General features: G+C 41.7%; 1 protein-coding gene across 1 annotated transcript in view; it reads right to left on the bottom strand.

The window, feature by feature from the left end:
• IPO8 (importin 8) overlaps positions 1 to 18,740 on the bottom strand; it is a 50,865-nt gene extending 32,125 nt beyond the window's left edge. The window contains exons 1-8 of the mRNA XM_064458028.1: positions 18,515 to 18,740; positions 9,929 to 10,010; positions 7,647 to 7,803; positions 5,304 to 5,462; positions 4,179 to 4,335; positions 3,070 to 3,159; positions 2,186 to 2,280; positions 1,532 to 1,616 (exon numbers count right to left, since the gene is read on the bottom strand). Of these exons, the coding sequence (XP_064314098.1) occupies positions 1,532 to 1,616; positions 2,186 to 2,280; positions 3,070 to 3,159; positions 4,179 to 4,335; positions 5,304 to 5,462; positions 7,647 to 7,803; positions 9,929 to 10,010; positions 18,515 to 18,598 (909 nt within the window). The 5' untranslated portion in view covers positions 18,599 to 18,740. The remainder of the gene's footprint in view (positions 1 to 1,531; positions 1,617 to 2,185; positions 2,281 to 3,069; positions 3,160 to 4,178; positions 4,336 to 5,303; positions 5,463 to 7,646; positions 7,804 to 9,928; positions 10,011 to 18,514) is intronic.
• Positions 18,741 to 19,342: the final 602 nt, after the last annotated feature.

Below are 19,342 nucleotides of genomic sequence, written 5' to 3'. Positions count from 1 at the left end.
GAATTCTTACTAACACTGCAAGGAAAGGTGACAAATCAGCATTTAAAAGCCAGAAATGGGAGAAATGTGCAGATTGCCTAGTTCATTTATCTTGAAAACTAAACTGCTCCCTCTGCTACACAGCCTAATCTCTTAACAGACAAACTTTAAGTATTTCAAATGACAACTGCTCATGGGATTCTATTCTTCCTCTCAGGAGTTAAACACTGCAAGGAGTTTAGAACAGATACTAGACTGTTTTCCTTTTCACTTAAAGCTTACAGCCTTAACACAACCACTCCTCTCTAGTTCTTAACATTTACATATTTACAGAGAATTAATATGCTGATGGATAAACTATTCTGTCACCAAACTGGATAGAGAAAAGTAATTTTGTTTTGCAGGCAATACTGGTATTTTGAAATCTAGTTTAGATTTGACTTGAAGTGACAACAGCCTGCATCAAAGATATTGGAAATTGAAACCGTATGAAGCCTGCAGAAGCCATGTCAGGGTTATTTTATCTGGCAGCAAGCTGAGGAGCCACATATTCTGGAAATACATATTATCCAAACACCTGCCACTTGAAAAACAGCATTTCCAGGTGTTTTTCAAAGTTTACAGGCCAAAAGGAATCAAGAGCCCAGAATCATGAGCAGGAAAGCATACTGCATTCTCCGGGCTTCTTAGGAGCCTATTTGGAATACATAACCCAAAAGCCTGGACACCCAAGAGCTTTAGCTGAGCCAAAAGCCTGGGAACTACTGCTCCTAGTCATCAAGGATATGGCAGGCTGAATGAGAAATGGGAGGAACTGTGCCAAAAACATCTGAACCTGGGAGCCACCACTCTTGGGGCTTTCAGGGACCCAACTGCTTTAGCCATTCCACCAAACCAGGGAGATGCTGAAAGCCTGGAAGTCCATGTTCCCAGAGGCCCACAGCTGGGCTGGCAGGAAAACACAGAAAACTGACAAGAACTGCCTCAACAACACCATGTTAATCACAAATAATGAGCATTCCCCAACAAAAATAATTTTCTTGTAAACTCTGAATTTACAGTGTATTTTCATAAAATATGCTTTCCAGGTATAAAATAATTCTTATTGCTGTTCTCCAGACACTGTCTAATCTGCTTGTATCTTCCTGAAATAAAACAGTATCATTGGATTACTGTGCCTAAGTTATTTGCTGCAGAAGCACTTACTAGAGACTGGCCTGAAAACACACCCTTGTATGACATGAGGCCTCTGCATTAATAGGTTTTTTTCCCAGCTATATCTAGAATGTTTATACATGATGATAACACTGTTTTATCAGCGCTCACCTTTTCTGAGAACCTTCCTGCAGGGTCCTTTTGAATTGCTGAAAATGTCTGTTATTATACCTGAGTTGTATGGCACTGAGTTCTAAAGAACTTCTCTGTCACTAAAAGGAAAACCTGACTGTTCATTTTTGTTTAATAAATGAACTTCGATACAAGCACACCGTTGAAAACACCACATTTGTTCAGCCAAAATAAACTAATTCAGAAATAAATGAACTGTACTTACCTGTTGTATGCCCACAGCATAGGTTTTTAAAAAAAACTCTGAGAATTCAAAATATTCTTTAGTTACATTTCCAGGACTTCCATACCTTTAAAAAGAAGAGGACACTTACTTACATTGTGAGAAGACTACCGTGTCAGGAAAACACAGTATTTTCTAAAACACTAAAAACCCCTGAGTCTTCCACCCCCAAAGGAATCCTTTCCCACAGGTTCTTTCTAAGCTATTATTTCCCATATAATGCCCCACTTTACTTTTCTTAGATTCTCATAAGGTAGAATACTATAGTCAAATAAATATAGCCAACTTTTTGTCACAAGCTCTGTAACTTCCATGTTTATGGATTTCTTTTCAGATCTTCCCCTGCCTTTATATTTGAGACTATAAGCACTTGTAGCTGGATGCAGTAAAAAATCAAAACAAAACCAAACCTCTTCCTGTGGGGCAATCTTCTTGCCACCTTAGAGAGTCAAATCATTCCACTAAGAGCTCAGACCAATGGCTGTGTCAGTGCAACGCAGAGGACAGCAGCAGAAATACCTCCTCAGTGACCATGAGCTGTTAAACCAACTAAACTGTCTTGTCTAATCGCACCTCAAGTAATGTTACAGGCTTGTAACCCCAACTCAGTTTTTAACCGGTTTGTTAGTTTGTTACCGTTCAAAAAGGCGAGCTACAATATGCAATGCCCACTTCTTGCATTTCCACCACACCAGCTCTGGCCTATCATCTTCATCAATTTGCAGAGTCTCCTATAAATAAATATATTTATTTTAAATTAGCTGTATTGTTGAAAGAAATTATGATTTAAACATTCCTTGCCGAGTAAATTAATACAAATGCACAGCATCGACTAAAGCTTTGATTCTGTTAACAGTTATATAACATTCAGGAACTCTCAAATATCTTAACTAGTCATTACAACAGTCAATATAACTGTATATGTGCAATACTTGTACAATGCCTGTACTTTAATTTTCAAAATTATGCATATTTAGAAAGTGGAAACTTTCACATACACTTGAACACTACACAGTGGCATGCACTCTAGCATAAAAATTAAGCATGATACTAACTCCTCCAAATGTTCACACCCTAATCGTACACTAATGCAAAAGCTAATAAAACAATGTTAAGGTTGTGAAATAAATTTAAAAAAAAACTTAGGAAATACCAGTTAATGTTACACACACACAAACATGAATTCAATTACTATTTTTATTGTGTTCTTCAGGAAATATGAAGGAGGGATGAAAGAGAAAGAGGAACGAAGAAAAATTATAGGTTTGTGATGAGCTTTTGATTCTTATTTGAGAGAAACTGGCTAAAATATTTGGAAACTTCCAAAATATCCCAGATTGGAGTTTACATGGCGTCACTACCTCAAACATGTTTCTGTCAGAAACACCACTTATTCCAAGGATAAGAGTCTTAAATAGATGACACCTTAAAACAAAAGAACACTTAGAAAACCTTCACACTGACTGTTCCTCAAATGCCAACACACAAGTATCAGAGGTCTTTGCAAAACTAAAACTTACCGGAGGTACATTTCTATCAATGATAGTACGGAAGATCTCCATCCACTGAGTCATAGTCTGGTTATTCACCAGCTGGAGCGGCAATGCATACTAAAATAAGAAAAAAAAAAACAAACCACAGTTATGAAATCATCATTTTCTCTGAAAAAGGTAGACTATGTTTCTACGGTAGTTAAATTCTGAGGAAGATGAGGTTTTAAGTAAAGTGCAGTTTACAGAGGAATTTCTGAGCAGACACCATTTGAGGGAAGTTCCTTGGTCTGAGAACTTGCCAGTTCTTTTTTTTTTTTTTCTTCTCTTCTTCACAATAGCCCAGCTGAATTTTAGGGACCATGGACGTAGTTATACTACAGGGCTTGGGTAAACCAATAGCATTTTAGTCAGTGAAATGTACTCCTAATTACCACCTAGCCACTATCCATTGAATCATACTTCCTACGAAATCCAAAGCAAAGTGGCAATATTCAGGCAAGCTACTGAAAAATAAAATAGGATCTTGGGATCTTTCTCATCCTCCCCCAACTAATAACAAACTATTTTAGCTTTTTGACCCCCAGTAAGAATTTTCAGGCTACCCCTTATGTAGGATCTTGTTTTCTTTCTCATTCTCTAGAAGTATTTCCTCACCAAATTCATCCCTGTTAAAGCCAAACTCATCTCTGTAAAATGCATGTGCCTTGATAAATAATTTCTGCCAGATCTTCAGAAGAGAATGAGAAACATCACCTACTGAAGTGAACTATTTGACAGTTATACTACAATATGCACTACTGACACTTTCAGAGGCCAACCAGCACAGTCTAGATACCCACACAGTTTATAGGAAGTTATGTATGACTGTATAAAAATAGGAACACTTCTCCAGTAAGCTTACAGATAGGATGTGCCAAAGTACCTAGGTTCTTTAAAAATTTAATCTGGCCAATCATCTGATCAGTTTTTAGGTAGAAAAATTTAAAAATATCATCTTTTTATAAAACCTGTTTATTGTACATGACTCTTCCCATCCAAACTGGTATTCTTAGTCAATCACACCCATGAGTGTAATGAAGGGGGTCGTTGTGCCCAGCAAAGTAAAAGTTTTGGGTTTCCTTTACACAGATGCCAACCTGAACAAGAGCATAGAAGATTTTTAAGATTTGTTTCTGAAGCAGTACAGAGTAATGGGAGTTATCAGGTAGAAGCTGGATCATTTGCTGCTGAATCCGAGGCAAAAATATTTGCATTGCTGCTATGAGAGGATCTCGCTCCTCTGCTTTTTTGTATCTGCAAAGGAAACAAAAATGTTGGTCCAGGATTTACACACTGGAGATTCTAATGCCTATTCCCCACCAGCAATTTAATTTCTGCACCCTAAGAAAAATATTAATTAATATCCAGCAATCGCTCATTCACTCTCCCCTTCTCTAGCCCCCACCTCAACACCTTGTGCAAATTCTCTAACGTATAAACAGAGAAATGAAAAACAACAAATGTTACCTTATATAAATTCAGATATTGGGAGGAATAACTAATATTCTTTATTACTGAATTGCCAGCTCAGAGGAGCAACAACTTGAATTTCCCTGACATTCGTACCAATGCCAAACCCAAGTTGGGTGCTGAACAACTAGGAGTGAACAGCAATTGAAATGGAAAGATGATTCCTTTGTTTTGAAAGATTCTTTCTTTCTTTCTCCATGTACGTTTCTTTTGTGCTGTTTACACCTATGTTTCTAACAACAGACAATTTAGAAAAAAATGAGTGAGAGAGCACACTACACTTCTAATTTACGCTTTGTGGATTTAGACTCTCAGGAGGATGGTACAGGTAACAGTATGCAATAGGAGTATAAGACAACAGTACTGTATTCATGACATAGAAGTAGAAGATAATTTGCATTAATATATCCAGCATATATATATTTGGGGAGTCTTCAAACAAAAGAAGTTATAAACATTTACGCAATTTTTCAGAGATGGGTTAAACCAGATCAAAAGTACAAAGCCTCATGAAAAAATGTCAGTAAATTCATACAAATTATTGCTGGCATCTCTGCTTTCAGTTCACTGATGATATAAAGAAGATGAACAGTTTTCATTTATTTGCAGAAAAGGAAGCATATGACAACTATTAACTCCCATTTTCCATCTGAATTCCTGTAGAACAGCCAGTGCTCTTAAGAATGTCATTCTCAGTAATCAGCTGAGACTAAAAGTACCGATTCCTCATCTACTGATGGACATCAACTTACTCGTAAGTCTTCACCAACTGATACAGGCACAGGAGGCTCCCAAGCCAACTCCCACTGTTTTGAGACTGCAAGTAATAGCCTATCTTGTCTACCACGGCTGTCCAATGGCCAGGAAAGTCATGTTTAATGATAGCACGGAGGCACATTGTCAGCTGGGCTCTATGGCAGGAGGGAAAAAGAAATACATTACAAGTAAATAAGATCATGACATAGTGTTTAATATTAAAGGATAGATCCCAAATCTTGGTTAATTGGCCACAATATACATATTAGACAAGTATCTTACACATTTTGACAGCACTGAAAGAGTTCTGGGACGTGGCAGAGGAAAAGCAAGAAAAAAAATCCCAGGGGATTCAACTTTAAGGAAGAAACTGATTTCAGAACATTTTAGCTACTCTTCTCCCTTTTTCCTCCCTCTCCACACCTGTCAGGCAATATTTGAAAACAATTAATTGCTTGTGAAACCAGATGGCTTTTGTACTCTGAAAATGAATGTTTATACTTCTACATGCTTATGAGGCTGAAAGCAACCACAAAAACACAAATTTGTACATTTTTATTAAACAATATTGGCTTGTGTTATGATCCAAGCCGGAGGTTCCTCATGAAATTACAGTTTTCCTGGGATCTTCTAGAACAGCACTTCTCAACCTCCGAAGCATATGGCAGAGCCAATTAGGTAAAAACACCTTGCCATCCCTCTCCCTCCACACACTTTTAGATGCCACTTACAATGGTGAGGGAAGACAAGACTGTTAATTGACAAGGTAAGGTGTGACTGAAAAAGCTGGGAGGCTCTGAACTAGAAGCTGTAAATAAATACTCTTGGCTCTGCTAAGGAATGTAAAAAAAAAAAGCCTGCAGAAAATATTGGTTCTTCTATATTTAGTTTTCCTTGGGTATCCTCTTGCAGTCAAGGAGCCACTATTACAAAGCAGTTCAATAAGGTACCCTCCACCTACTGATTCTTTTAGCTCTGTACAAACTTACCTTCCCCCTCAAGCCTTTGGAGTTTGTGCTCATTGCTGATTTGGTTCCTCCTCCCTCCTTATTCTCACAACCAAACAGTGAAAATGTGAGTATTACAGCATCAGACTAGTTCTAGTAAAGTTTCTTTGACTTTTTTAATCTTTGACAAATTTACAAGTTTAACCAATACTTAGAAACCCTCTACTCCAGGGGATTGTCCCGGAGTTTTCAACAATCCGTTTAGATGTAGATTGTCATTGTAATGTCAGGGCATTTTGAATATCAGCTCATGAAATTATGCCTGTACTAGTTTGCAAAAGAACTCCTCAAACTTCCATTATTTTGTGTTCTTTTGTATAAACTTAGCCTTGGTATTTATGACATGATGGCAGGGGAAACTACATGCCCTTGTTACATTATCACAGAAACAACACAAGCTTCCTTACCTTGTAGCTCAACCTTGGCAAAGAGCAACTATCTCTTTCAGTGGGAATTCTACATGTCTGTGTCAGAGTGTGTTAGAAAAGCTGAACTGGAAACAACATTTCAGTTCATTTTCCTGTCTCAGTGCAGGATCTAAGTAGTCCTGGCAGGTGTTTGTCTAATCTATTCATAAAGACCTCCAGTGACAGCAACGCTACAGCAGCCTAATGCATTCTGGGGTTTCATTGGTTTTTTTAAAGTGTTTTCTCTAATCCAAATTTCAATCTATAGACAATCACTCCTCCTCTGGATATGACTACTGACAAAAAATACATCTTTGGGAACATAGCTGGTGGAGAGGAGGGGAGAGGAAGATTTTCTTCTGTTTTTCAAAGATGAACATCTATACACTACGGCCTAGCCCCATCCTATCAACCTCACGTTAATTAGAGTAGTGAACAATCATAGATCGTAGTATGTCTGTGAATCTTAACTCTTCTTCCAGCAAAAAGAGAACAGCATTTCTTCATTGTTTTAACATCATAAAACCAAGAATGCTAACATTCTTAGGGCTACTAAGAAAAAACAAAAAAAACCAAAAAATATCTTGGGCAGTATTTCTCTGAATGGGTAATTCTGTATTGCAGATAACCCTCTATACTCTCTGCTCTAAATCAGCCAAATAGACAGGCTGTCACTACAGCAAGTGTGAGAAGACACTTTAAACTACACCATAAGAGGACAAATCACATCACAGAGCTCTTAGTCAGGTTAACACATTTCTGAAAAACAAGTGCAAATAAATATGGTAAAATTGATTATTATTACATTTTCAAAAGGAGTACTTGCTTCATCTGCCAAGAAATTGAGATTCTTACATTAACTACATCTGGTCTGGTAGGTCTGAAAACTTGAGCTATAGAAATATCTCTACAAAATATAAAGTACCTCACTAAGTCAGGAGAACGAATTATTCCTTCTACAATGTTATCGCGAATCTGCTGACGATCATTTTCATGAATGTTGAACGGAAATACTGCTTCGCCAGGAGGTGGCTCACGGTCCGGCCAATACTGTGTCACCATGTTCTTCAGGTAAATGGCAGCTAAGTATAAACATTGGGGAAATAATAAGTTAATTCTAACACATCTCCACAGTACTCTATGCTCCACATGTAGTACAGCTGAAAGTAGAACAGACAACTGAAAACGACTGCATGATCTCTTAACAATTACAGGCACGAAGCACAGCCGAGTCAGAAAACCATTTTTTTTGTGATTCCACATGAGATCAGACCCAAGTGCCTGGTTCTAAACAGAAGAGGATAGTATTTCAGTCAGCTTCTATTGGGATACATTCTTTATTACAGCAGTCTTCCATATGGACATAATATTCCATTGTTCTAAACAAGCAAACAAAACTACTTATCTGCATTTTTACTCATCCCTAACCCAACTACTCAAGCTCAGTAAGTGAAGTTTTGGAAGGCTCATGTAAACAAATCATTGCGCACCCAGATGGGACACTCTGCTTGGGGAAATGCCCAGTATGAAACTGGCACGTGGCCTACCTTCTATTCAGACAGAAATGTTTGTTATGAATTCCCTAAGCTTTATCTCACGATTAGGATTTCCCATAATCCTTTAGAATTGTTCCCTTCTGTCTCACATGAAAAACCATGAAAAATAAAGTTAATCTTCAACTGAAAATAAAGCAGCATTTATGCCTCACTACTAAAATGCCTGTAGGCATTCTTTAGGAAACACACAAAATATGGTATAACACATTAAAGGAATGTTCTTAATAAACTCTTACCCCTGTACTATTTTGGTCAATTACCAGCTAGGGTTGTAAAGTATAAATAAGATATCCTTTGGTACAATATTTTTTGTTGGTGATGACAAATTACAAAGTATGAAAACATGTAGTTTGCAAAATATTTCATAGGCACAAAAGGAATAAAAGTGCTTTGTCTATGATGTGCCAAAATATTCAGACAAGAAACAGGTCCAAAAAGACCAGCCTGAGATTTTAATTTACTTTGTTCATAGATCTTGTTATACAAATTCTTGGCTTTTAAAAAATTCCAAGGGAATTCTGTTGACTTACAAATATAATTTAAATGTGCTTTTCTATTTTATACCCTTACTCTGTAAAAAATAATTTATATTAAAAAAAACAACAAAATTTTAAAAATTGTGTTCTACATGCTTTGTTTTTTTCATGAATGATACTGGAATGAAAGATTGGTTTATAAAAATGACCTTATGGAGTCTAGATTAAGCATCAAACTTTACTACAGAATGGTTTAACAATGCCATTCAAAGTTGGATTATCTTTGAAAAAATACACGCCAGCATGACAAACAGCATATGTCAGCATGCCCCAACACACTCAGGGGATTAACAGCGTCTGTACAAAAAAACCAACAGTGCTTCTATGGGAAATGCTGTTCCATAGGATAAAAACAGAGCTGTGAACGAAACAGTATTCATCAGTTTCTTGAAAAAGCTGAATACTTCCTTTATCTGTCAAAAATATTCTATAGGATTAGTTAAAATAGATTATGAGAATTTAGAATACGATCTTACACATATACCCTAAAGTTACCTGCATCGCCACACCTGAACTCACACACACAATCAGACAATCTTTCTAGACATTCTCAGACTATAAATGTATAACTTCCCACTGATACGGCCTTCCTTCATATCTACTTTTGTGAGCAGACACCATAGATACTAAGTGTATGTGGCTACCCTTGGCTTAGGGAACTACAGGTTTTTTTCATTTTTCAGAAGATTGCTTTTTTTTTTTCTCCAGGAAAAAGGGATTCAAACAGAGAAACATGTATTCAAATGAGATCCAAGTTTTGTTTTTTTTTTTAAATTCCCACTTGTCTTGGCATCACTACTACTTCACCACCAGAAGAAAGGATACCTAAGGCTCCCTGGGTACTCAGTTTTGAGCAGAAAACATTCTCTTTTCATATCAGTATCACAGCAATCCAGCAGGGATCACTACAAACACAGGGAAGCCAAAGCAGGACTCTACACTATACCCATGCTTTTATCTGACCCTCATGTAGGAAAGAAATGGCAAAGACAGATCCTTTTCATTTCCACATTCAGAACAAACATGAACTTACATCACAACAGCTCAACACTCTGTTGAAAAACTAACAGACTGACTTTCTACTGAAATAGAATTAAATACGGCATTTATCTCACCTGCTTGACGCACTGGAAATTCAACTTGATCTGATACTATGATCTGCAGTAGACTTGGAGCAAAATTGATGATCTTATAGGACTGAAACACATATAAAACACAGTTAGCAAATCACTACGTTAAAATAAGTCTGTATTACCAAAAGCTTTATAAGAAATACAAACTAAGGATTTTGAAGTGTTCTTTGACTCTCCTCATTAAGTATGAAAGGTTTTAGCCCTTGGATTTACCCAGATCTGCTGCAATCCAAATAATTACTTGTAAAAGCTGAGCATCTAATGGCATACGGGTAGAAGAAGTAATGTGACAAAGCTCTCTATTAGACATTAGTGATACTGAATATTTAAATAATTCACAGAATGCAAAATGCAAAGCACTACAGATCTGTCTTTGAATTATTTAACTTAACCTCATAAGTCAAATGGACACTGACATGTTTCATCAATACGTACCATTTATTTCCAAAATAGATTGTGGTATAACAGCAATACTGAATTTTGAAGAGATTAAGAAAACCATTTTAAATTATTTTCAAGTGTAAACAGTATCTGCGTTAGTCATATATTACACAGCTATCTTTTAACAGACTAGATGTATAGTGCATCTTAACAGAAAAACAAAAACTGGGGAAACACAGTGGAATAACCATTTTTAATTAAAATCATGCATAGACAGATAACATTTCAAAACCCACAGCCTTCCTGGGAACGTTTCAAACACTACATCAGCCACGCAGCTGAAGAATTTCAAAGAGAAAACAATGCTCACTGAACTTCTGAGCAAAGCATGCCAGATTTAAAAGATAGGAAAATCTGATAGCATTATACTGCTGTCATTCAACAGCGGCCCTCCAGTGTGAAGAATTGTTGACTCAGCATGGTGCAGTTACTGCTAAGCTTTGGCAACATCAGTAGTTACTAGTAGGTCAGACCTTTCATCACTTAGATCCATGTGCTTTATGTTCAAAGAAAGATGTTTCTTGGGGCTAGATGGCAGAAGCTTTATTTCACCTTTTAGAGTATTTCTTCCCAGCTAGATTATGCGTGGCAGTTCTGTGGTTGTTTCCAGAGTTGTGCTTTAAGTACAAGTATACTACATCCTCCTGTACTCTTTGCTTCATTTGAAAGCTGTGAAATAAGAGGTACATTCTGCTCTTCATCCACCCAGTTCCTTGATCTAGCACTTCCATAATGAGGTAAAGTTACATTGCTTTCATGACGCCTAAGTGTAACAGCTGCACCACAATCCTATCATTCTGTAATTTTACCAAATCACTTAACTTTCTGGCCCTCATTTTGCTCATTATAATGATAGTGTAATTCTAACCTACTCTGTGCTCAGAGACGCATTTGATGTTTATAGAGTAATCTCAGATCTCAGATAAAAGCAGTAATGGCAAATGAAAAGCATACTCTCCTGCAATTCCCTTCCCTATAAACCTTAATTATCCATAAGCAATGCTCCAAATAAAGCAAGAACTGTAACAGCCGGCACAATAACTCCATTTAGCTATGGACACTCTGAAATACCAGCTTTCAACATCAACTGGCTGAAGCGTACTGGATTCCAAAGATAACCTTTAAAGCCAGTATACTTGAGTCCAAAGTTTGTCCTTCAGCCGCTACCGGACAGAATCTGTACAACGTTGGTGGGTTCTGACCCACGAGGCTGCAGTAGGCTGCAGCAGCCTCCAGCACTCAACACCGGACTCCTACGGAGATAAGGAAAGCACAAGGAATCCCAGCACCACAGAAAAGGAGAAATGTGCATGAACGCTGATCATCTCTTTTTCTTCTAAATAGTGCCAATATGCTGTCCTCAGACGCAGTCTATGAACAGCTTTTACTACTAAAAGCACATTGATTAAGAATGCAACCTTTTGGGGGGTGTTTTGTTTTTTCCTGCAGTAATCCTATCAGTACCACATCTAGGGTGGACACAGTGACAACAGTGTAAATTACTTCCCTTTCTCTGTTCAAACAGCCTTCACTGAATCAACATTAAAGCCACTGCTACTCCAGGAAGCTTTATTGGTACCACTTGTGCTGGCGCACAACTGCTATCCCTGAAGTTTTGCCAGGATACATACAAATGCGGTTACTTGGCCTGCAGAGCAAATGCTCTCAGCAAGCACCTGGAGTGATAAAAGACATGTTATGTGGAAGGTACGCACAGTGTCTCGGGGTGTGTGTGGGGGTGCCCATCGCTACCAGCACTCTGCTTTGAGGGCTCCTTTATATTTCATATACTGACAACCCTAAAGAGGCCACAGAGACACAGTATCAAGCTCCCACTAAATCCTTCACTCCATACTATTATCATTACCTTTACATCATAGCTTTGAACAATGCCCTGGTTTCCTCATTCCACCCCATAATTCACATTTTTACATAGCTTCCTTCTCTACTCATGATCAGAAACACGAACGCTGCAGACATCGACAGAGATTGTGGGCCTATTTTACAAACAAGACACCCGATTCTGTTGTATTTGTGAAGCTCACTTGTGCAGCAACAAACCCAGTCAGGAAAACTACACGCTGCTTGCAATTTTTGGAACAGAGGACTTTCTAAAAAGCTGCATACAGCAACATTTTTCCTATACCAGCACATTCTCGTTGGTTTAGTTGTCATGCTAATTGTGATCTTGGGATGTATCCTTCCCTGCCTTGCTCGGGAAACCATACAACAGGCTCCTGGACACCAGCAAGTAAAGCTGTACATATCACGCGTGCAGGTGCACAGCAATTGTTAGGTGTGCACTGTGTAAACGGAAAGAGAAGGAAGAGACCTTAGAGCTGGATGAATTCAGCAAGACAGTTATTTGTATTGTTACAGCTGCACCTGAATTTTTACAAAGGGAGAGTGGGAACACCTTCAGTCCCACGGCAGGAATGGAAAGCTAGCTGCTGATTTTGAAGAGCCGTGCCCAGGAGCCACAGGGAGGCACCGGATGGCTGAAAAAGGCCTTCAGCGCAACTCCCGTAACGCAGCACGCTGCCTTGTGCTGTTTGTGAATAATTACACTGCCTTGCATTCACATTGTTGTGATTCAGTAAAACTTCCTATGAAGGTGTTGATCGACGGGGGCATATGTTTACTTTGAAGGAGAAAGTACAAGTTTTTAAAAGATAAACTTTCACTGAGTACTTCTAAAGAACAATTATTTTAAAGCTGTGTAAAACACGTGCTGACTACTCTTGCATGAATCACAGGACTGATCACAGGAATATCTCATTTCATTTCCATTGGGATTAGGAGGATGGGGTACAGCAATGTGCAAGGCTAGCAGCTAAACTGAAGAGGCATCCAGCACTGGTAAGATACAACTGAGTAAAATTTACAACAATGCCCAAGGAGATGCATATGTCCCCGCACATCTTGTTCCACCAGCGTCCACCGTCTCAGGATGTGTGCACTGCAGCTGTACAGCTTTCTGCACTCTGTCCTTTCACCTTTGGCCTAACAGACATTCTTCCCCACCTCAGCATCACAGCTCCACTCTTCAAAACATCAGAAAACACATCTCTTTTTTTGCCTATTTTCTCTTCCACTTGATTAGGCATAGAACAGATGACATCCAAGAAAGCCTCGGATGGGCCACTGAAAAACAGCAAGATGAACACCATTATATGTAAAGGACTAAAATACTAGGAGAGATAAGCAGGAAAAATACATAAAAGTTTCCCCAAATTGATCCAACTGAAGCAAATACTTTTCACATCTAACATTCAGATTTGGCTCCCACGTTATCATGCGCTACTACTAAACTCATTTCAGCAAGTATAATTCTTGTGTCTTGCCTGCTGTCACATCTAAAGCCCACAGCAAGTAACTGCTCCATAATCATGTCTGTCAGTAACCTTTCCACCGCAGTGATAGCAACCACAGTGGCTGAGTGCAGAATGGCACAGGAAAGTGCTTCTTCCTCTGCAGAAAAACAAGAGGACAATCTAGGACAGGACAATGGACGTGGAAAACTGGAGCCTTCCCTTGGGTTCTGCAAGCGAAGCTAAGACCATCCTTCACCACTAGCAGTAAACAATATCTCCTTCTCCGTACCTCTGAATCCATGTATGGCACGTAAAAATTGCTGAAAAATCAAGGCACTACATCTTTGTTTGCAAAGATAAACATACAGAAAAAAAGGTGTACCTTGAATATGTATGCAATTAATTGTTTACAAATATTATTTTAAGGCTTTCATGCATTCGATCTGAATGCTCAACTACCTGGTTTACTAAGTTTTATTTCCAATTCCTGTGCACTGAAAACATGTTACTTAGAAACTCCATCAGTATTTGTCACACTTGGGAATAGTTTTGCAGTTGTGATTAGTATTTTCTCTCTTGTTTCTTACACTGGCAGTCAGAGACAGGTTGTTATAACAAACTAGAACTTCAAAAGACACTTTCTTCTTTCCCTGCCTACAGGCAAAGCTATCGTTTACGGAGGGGAAAATGGACAGTGTTTTCGCACACAGTGAAAATAAACACCTACAGAAATCTACCTGACCTTCTTTCCTCTGCGGGTTCTGCTGCCCAACTTGTCCAGTCTCAAACCCCACTTTCACAGCACTTTTAACCAAGCAAGTCAACTTCCTCGTCAAATTGGTCTTCAATACAAATACCTGATATTCCTTCCTCTAGGTAACATGAGGTGCTTATCGTCACTTTCAGAGTGGCCTTAAGACCCCTGCCTACTACAGAAGCCAGCTCAACAAAGATGTGGAAGGTATGAAAGGAAGGCCAACTTTATTCCAGGTTATTCTGCATTTGGGCAATCTTCTCACCACACCTCTTTCTCTTCTTCCAGCACTGCTTCTCAGTTCCCATCAAAGCCAAATTCTGCAACTCCTTTTCAATATTTAAACAAACAGCTGTATTTCTGCAACTGTGTTCTTATTTTCCCCTTTGTGACAGGCCGAAGAAATGTATTACAGCAGGTTGAGCCAACAAAGAGTAATGCATAAATATTGTACAGTAATCTTATCTGGAGTCAGAGATGACTTTGTATGTTGGCATAATCAGACAGTACATTCCACTACACTCCAAGAACTGGCAGATGAAAGCAGTATTTAGCCATTGAAACAAAAAAAAAAAAACACAACAGCAAAAGTCCCAAAGTCCATGAGACACCCCTAAACCCCTAACAAGAGTAACAGCCTAGAACAGATATCAAAGAAAGGTATACAGAAATTGAGTATCTTTCTTGGTATGATAATTGGCTGTTCTAATAAGTACAGTGTGATTGATAAATATGATCCCAAGGCACACACCAACTATGATGTGACAGAGCTGAAGAAAAAAATGAGGGGGAAAAAATGAAAGAAAAAGAGGGGGATGGAAAGATGTGCACACTTAGAAAATCTACCGGCTAAAAGGGAAATGACAGCAGCTGCATGATAGAGATTACTGACCTGGCAGGAAATCGTTGCTTTAGCTCATCAAGAATCACATTTCAGACAAATCCCACACTTATGTTTGTGTTCAGGTCACCAAGTGAAGTGAAGTTTGTTGACGACTCAGAAGTAGCACGCAGCATCCATGAAAAAAGAACAGAAAAACCCTACAAAGAACTGAACAATCTTTAGAACTGCACCAACAAAAATGGAGTGGGGTACAGGACAAAGTACATGGTCACACACTCAAGGATAAGAGGAATTTCTCCTAAAAGATTAAGGTTTCTTAGGGAGGAACAACCATAGGATAAAAGGACCTTGCTATACTAAGTGATAAGAAACATGTAGGTGTTGGACACAAAGAAGATAATTGTACTTCTAGGATGTGTCAAATGAGGTATTGGTGGCATTGAGCATGAGACTTTCTGGAACGCTGCACGCACAAATGACCAGACTGCACAGGAAAGATTAAATCAAAGGGACACATGAATGGAGAAAAGCTGTCCTCTCATATTATTTGATTTCATAAACTCAGTTTTATGATAAGGTAAAGGAAATACAGCCTGTTGAGGCTAGGAAAGCAGGCCAGTAGGGATCAGCCTTTGACAAACATGTCAGAGCAGGTACCAAGAAATCTATTCTAGTTAAGAAGTCAGATTGGCACAAATGGATATAAATGGACCATAAATTAATTTAGGTTGGAAAGTAACACGTGTTTCTAGCTATGGGAGGAAGAAAATTCGCAAACAGCTTTCCAGTAGATATAAGAAGGGGAAAAAAAAAAAAGAATCTTGATTCCATTTCTGAATGCAGTTAGTTGATAACCCAGAAGGCAGACGGCAACTTCAGTGATTTACCTCTATCTTTACACAGGTGCAGGAACATACGTAAGAGAAAGAAGCATTTTCAAACATGCTGAGACTTTTTACAGGTAGGCAAGCTTTCATTCATTTTAACTCCATTCCCCACACTCTACACTGTAAGCAAATTATGGAGCTGGGGCTATTATGATACTGTTCTAAAGGACTCTCTGTATTTGTACAAGCACTGAGGTGCCAACAGAGAGGTGCTATTTTGGTGAGCTTAGTAGGATTTATACTCTCTGGAAAGCTCCTGTCACCACCTGGATTCAAACTCAAATGCAAACGTACACTGCAGATGGGCTAAGAGAAGAGAAGTTTCACCCCAATACCCGTTCACATGCATCAGGAGCAGCATCGCTGTAACCAGTGCACAGAATAAAGGTTCTGCTCTGTTTGGCCAAGTGTGGTACTACCACTTCAAGTGCTTCTTGTTGGAGGGTGCCCTGTTTGGTTGGTGGATTGGTTCCTTTGCTACAGCAAGATAAAAGCTAGAACAGCATCTGGATTCCGGTACTTGCAGGAACACAGTTACATGTCAACACTGTCATTAGATACATGGGATTCTGACATATCGCTTTGAAGTCTTGCTTCAAAAGCACCGAAAAGGCTTCAAGATGTCAAAGGCCCACGTTAATCAACATTCCTCGGGAGGACTTTTGTTCCACTCATCCAAAGCATCATATCAAACCCAGCACTGCGTCAGTACATTATGTCAGTCAGATAGATCATGCTTCATTTTGGAACAGGAAGCCTACACAATAATAGCTATGCCTTAATTTCAAGATTCTTTCGTTATCATAGTTAGAAAAGAGAAAACGCGTCAGCTACTTTAAATAAAAATCTGTATCTCAACCTGTTCTTAATATACTCGCCCTCTTGATTCTAAAACCTGTGTCTTTCATGAGAATTGCATTACCCGTCACTTGAACTCAAAACTTCTTTTACAGATCTCGATCTTAAAATGCTTTCAAAACTTTTCCTGAGCTTCACAGTGTTTATTGGTGATGTTAAAACGACAGCGTTAGGAGCAGGACCCAGGAATCCAGACAGCTGCTTCTTTGTTCTGAGCCTGCCAAACATAGCAGTTTATTATTGTAGTTTTGATCCCTGTGCAACAGGCTGCTGACAAGTATTTATAATTTCCCTCTCAGTCCTTAATAGCAGGGATAAAAATAGGTATGACGAATTTTTGAAGTAACTATGCCAAATAAAGAAAAAAAGTTCTGTGTTTTTATCTAGCTATCCTCAAAAGCTTTCTCAATGCCCAGCACTTAATCCACTGATTCACTAAAGGAACTTGCCAACTGCTAAAGCAAGGATTAGCTATAGCTAATTCAAAAGGAGTTTTACGTTGCCTAAATAGAGAATTAAGCCGAAGTAGCAACCCTCAAGTAGCAGTAATTTCTGACAGCCAATTCTCATTAACCATTTTGTTAACACACCAACGCAATGAATAAATCCCAAGCCCTCCAATAAAACCGAGCAGACATCCCACCGAAGCATAGAGGTTAAATCTTCATTAATGCTCTGCAAGGGGACCTTCTCCTTTTTTCCAAACGTTTGTAAGCGTTTGGTGTGGGCGGCGGCGACAGCTGCGGTCACGGTTCTGATTCGGCGCGAACTGCCGCCACACGAACCGCGGGATGGTGCGGTAAGTACCACCCGCAAAAAGCTAACGTGCCTTTCTCCAAGTTTTACCCGGCGTGCGGCTGAAGGGGGCGAAAGGAACCCCCGAGAGCCGCCGCCATCTATCACCTGCCGGCGCAGGGCAGCGCGCCGAGCGGCGCGGAGCTCCATGTCACGCCTTCGCGGGGACGCCCTGCTCCCGGGGTCACGAAATTAAGGACAGAACTGAGGGAGGGCGGCGATGCCGCCCGGCCGCCGGGCACACCCACGGCGGGCGCGGGGCCGCCACCCGGCGGCTGCCGGAGCCGGCAGGTCCCGCAGCGGCGGAGCCCGCCCCGCGGGTCCCGGCAGCCGGAGCCGGGCGGCCCTGCCGGGCCGCTGCCGGGCCGCCCCCCGCAGCGCCCGCAGCCGCTGACAGCCGGCGCGGAAGGGCCCGCACCGGCGGGGTTGGCTGGGGTGGGGGGGAGGCTGATGCCGCCGCCGGCCCCGCTTCCCGCCGCCATCGGAACGACCCCCTCCCCACAGCCCGGCGGGCGATCCCGGCGCGGGGGAGGGGGCGCACCCCGACCCCCCCACACACCCCCCGCGCCCCTGCCGGCGGGGCCGGGCGGCCCCGTGCGGCGCGGCGCGGCTCGGCGGGGCGGGGGCGGGGCGGGCGGCCAGCGGGTCCCGGCCGGGGCCGTCCGCCCCCCTCACCTGATTGAGCTCGTTCTCGGCGGCGATGCGCAGCTTGGGGTCTATGGTGCCCTTGAGAGCCTGGATGATCCTGTTGGGGTCCATCTTCCGCTCCCCTCGCTGGCAGGCAGCGCTTCCCCGGGGGCAGGAGGAGGACGAGGAGCTGCCGCCGCCGCCCCTAGCAGCGCCGCTGCCCCCCCGGTGCCACAGTCACAGGCCCGTATCCCCCAGCCCCCCCCGTCCCTCTCCAGAGCCATTCACCGGTTTGCGACAGCTGGGTATCGGGAAGCGGGCGCTGCTTTACGGCGGCAGCGCCTCCTCCTGGCCTGGTGCGGAGGTCGGCAAGAGGCAGTCGCCATCTTGTTGTACGGATGGGAGCCCGCCGGGACGGCCCGCGGCTATCGGGCCGCGGCTCCCTGGGGGCGGCCATGTCGCGGTACGGCACGCAGGCGGCGGGGTCCGCCGCGCCCCTCTCCCTCAGAGAGAGACCGGGGGTAGGGAGGCCGCTGTCCTCAGGGTGCGTGTGCGGCGGCCGGCTCCTCTCCTGCAGCCCCCGGCTTCAACCCTGAGGACGCCAACGGGAGGCTCGGCTGGCAGCGAACCGCCGCTGCCGTGGCGTGCCCTGCGGCACGGGACCCCGGCGGGGAGCGGGGCCGGGGGCGGAGGGCTGGGCCGGGGGCGCCGGGGCCCAGCGCTGTTGGCAGCACCCCTGCCGCTGTTGCGGTGAGGTGCCCCCGCCCGTCGCTGCCGGGGGGCCTCATTTGGCACCTTCCAGCGAGCGGCAGCGCTGGCTGAGGCACGCCAGGCCCGCAGGCGTTTGCCCAGCCCATGGGATGCTTCCAGACCCGC

Source organism: Phalacrocorax carbo, chromosome 1, assembly GCF_963921805.1.
Source record: "Phalacrocorax carbo chromosome 1, bPhaCar2.1, whole genome shotgun sequence".
NCBI lineage: Eukaryota > Metazoa > Chordata > Aves > Suliformes > Phalacrocoracidae > Phalacrocorax > Phalacrocorax carbo.
The sequence above is the reverse complement of the archived record's forward strand: the minus strand, read 5'-3'. Positions and strand labels throughout refer to the sequence as shown.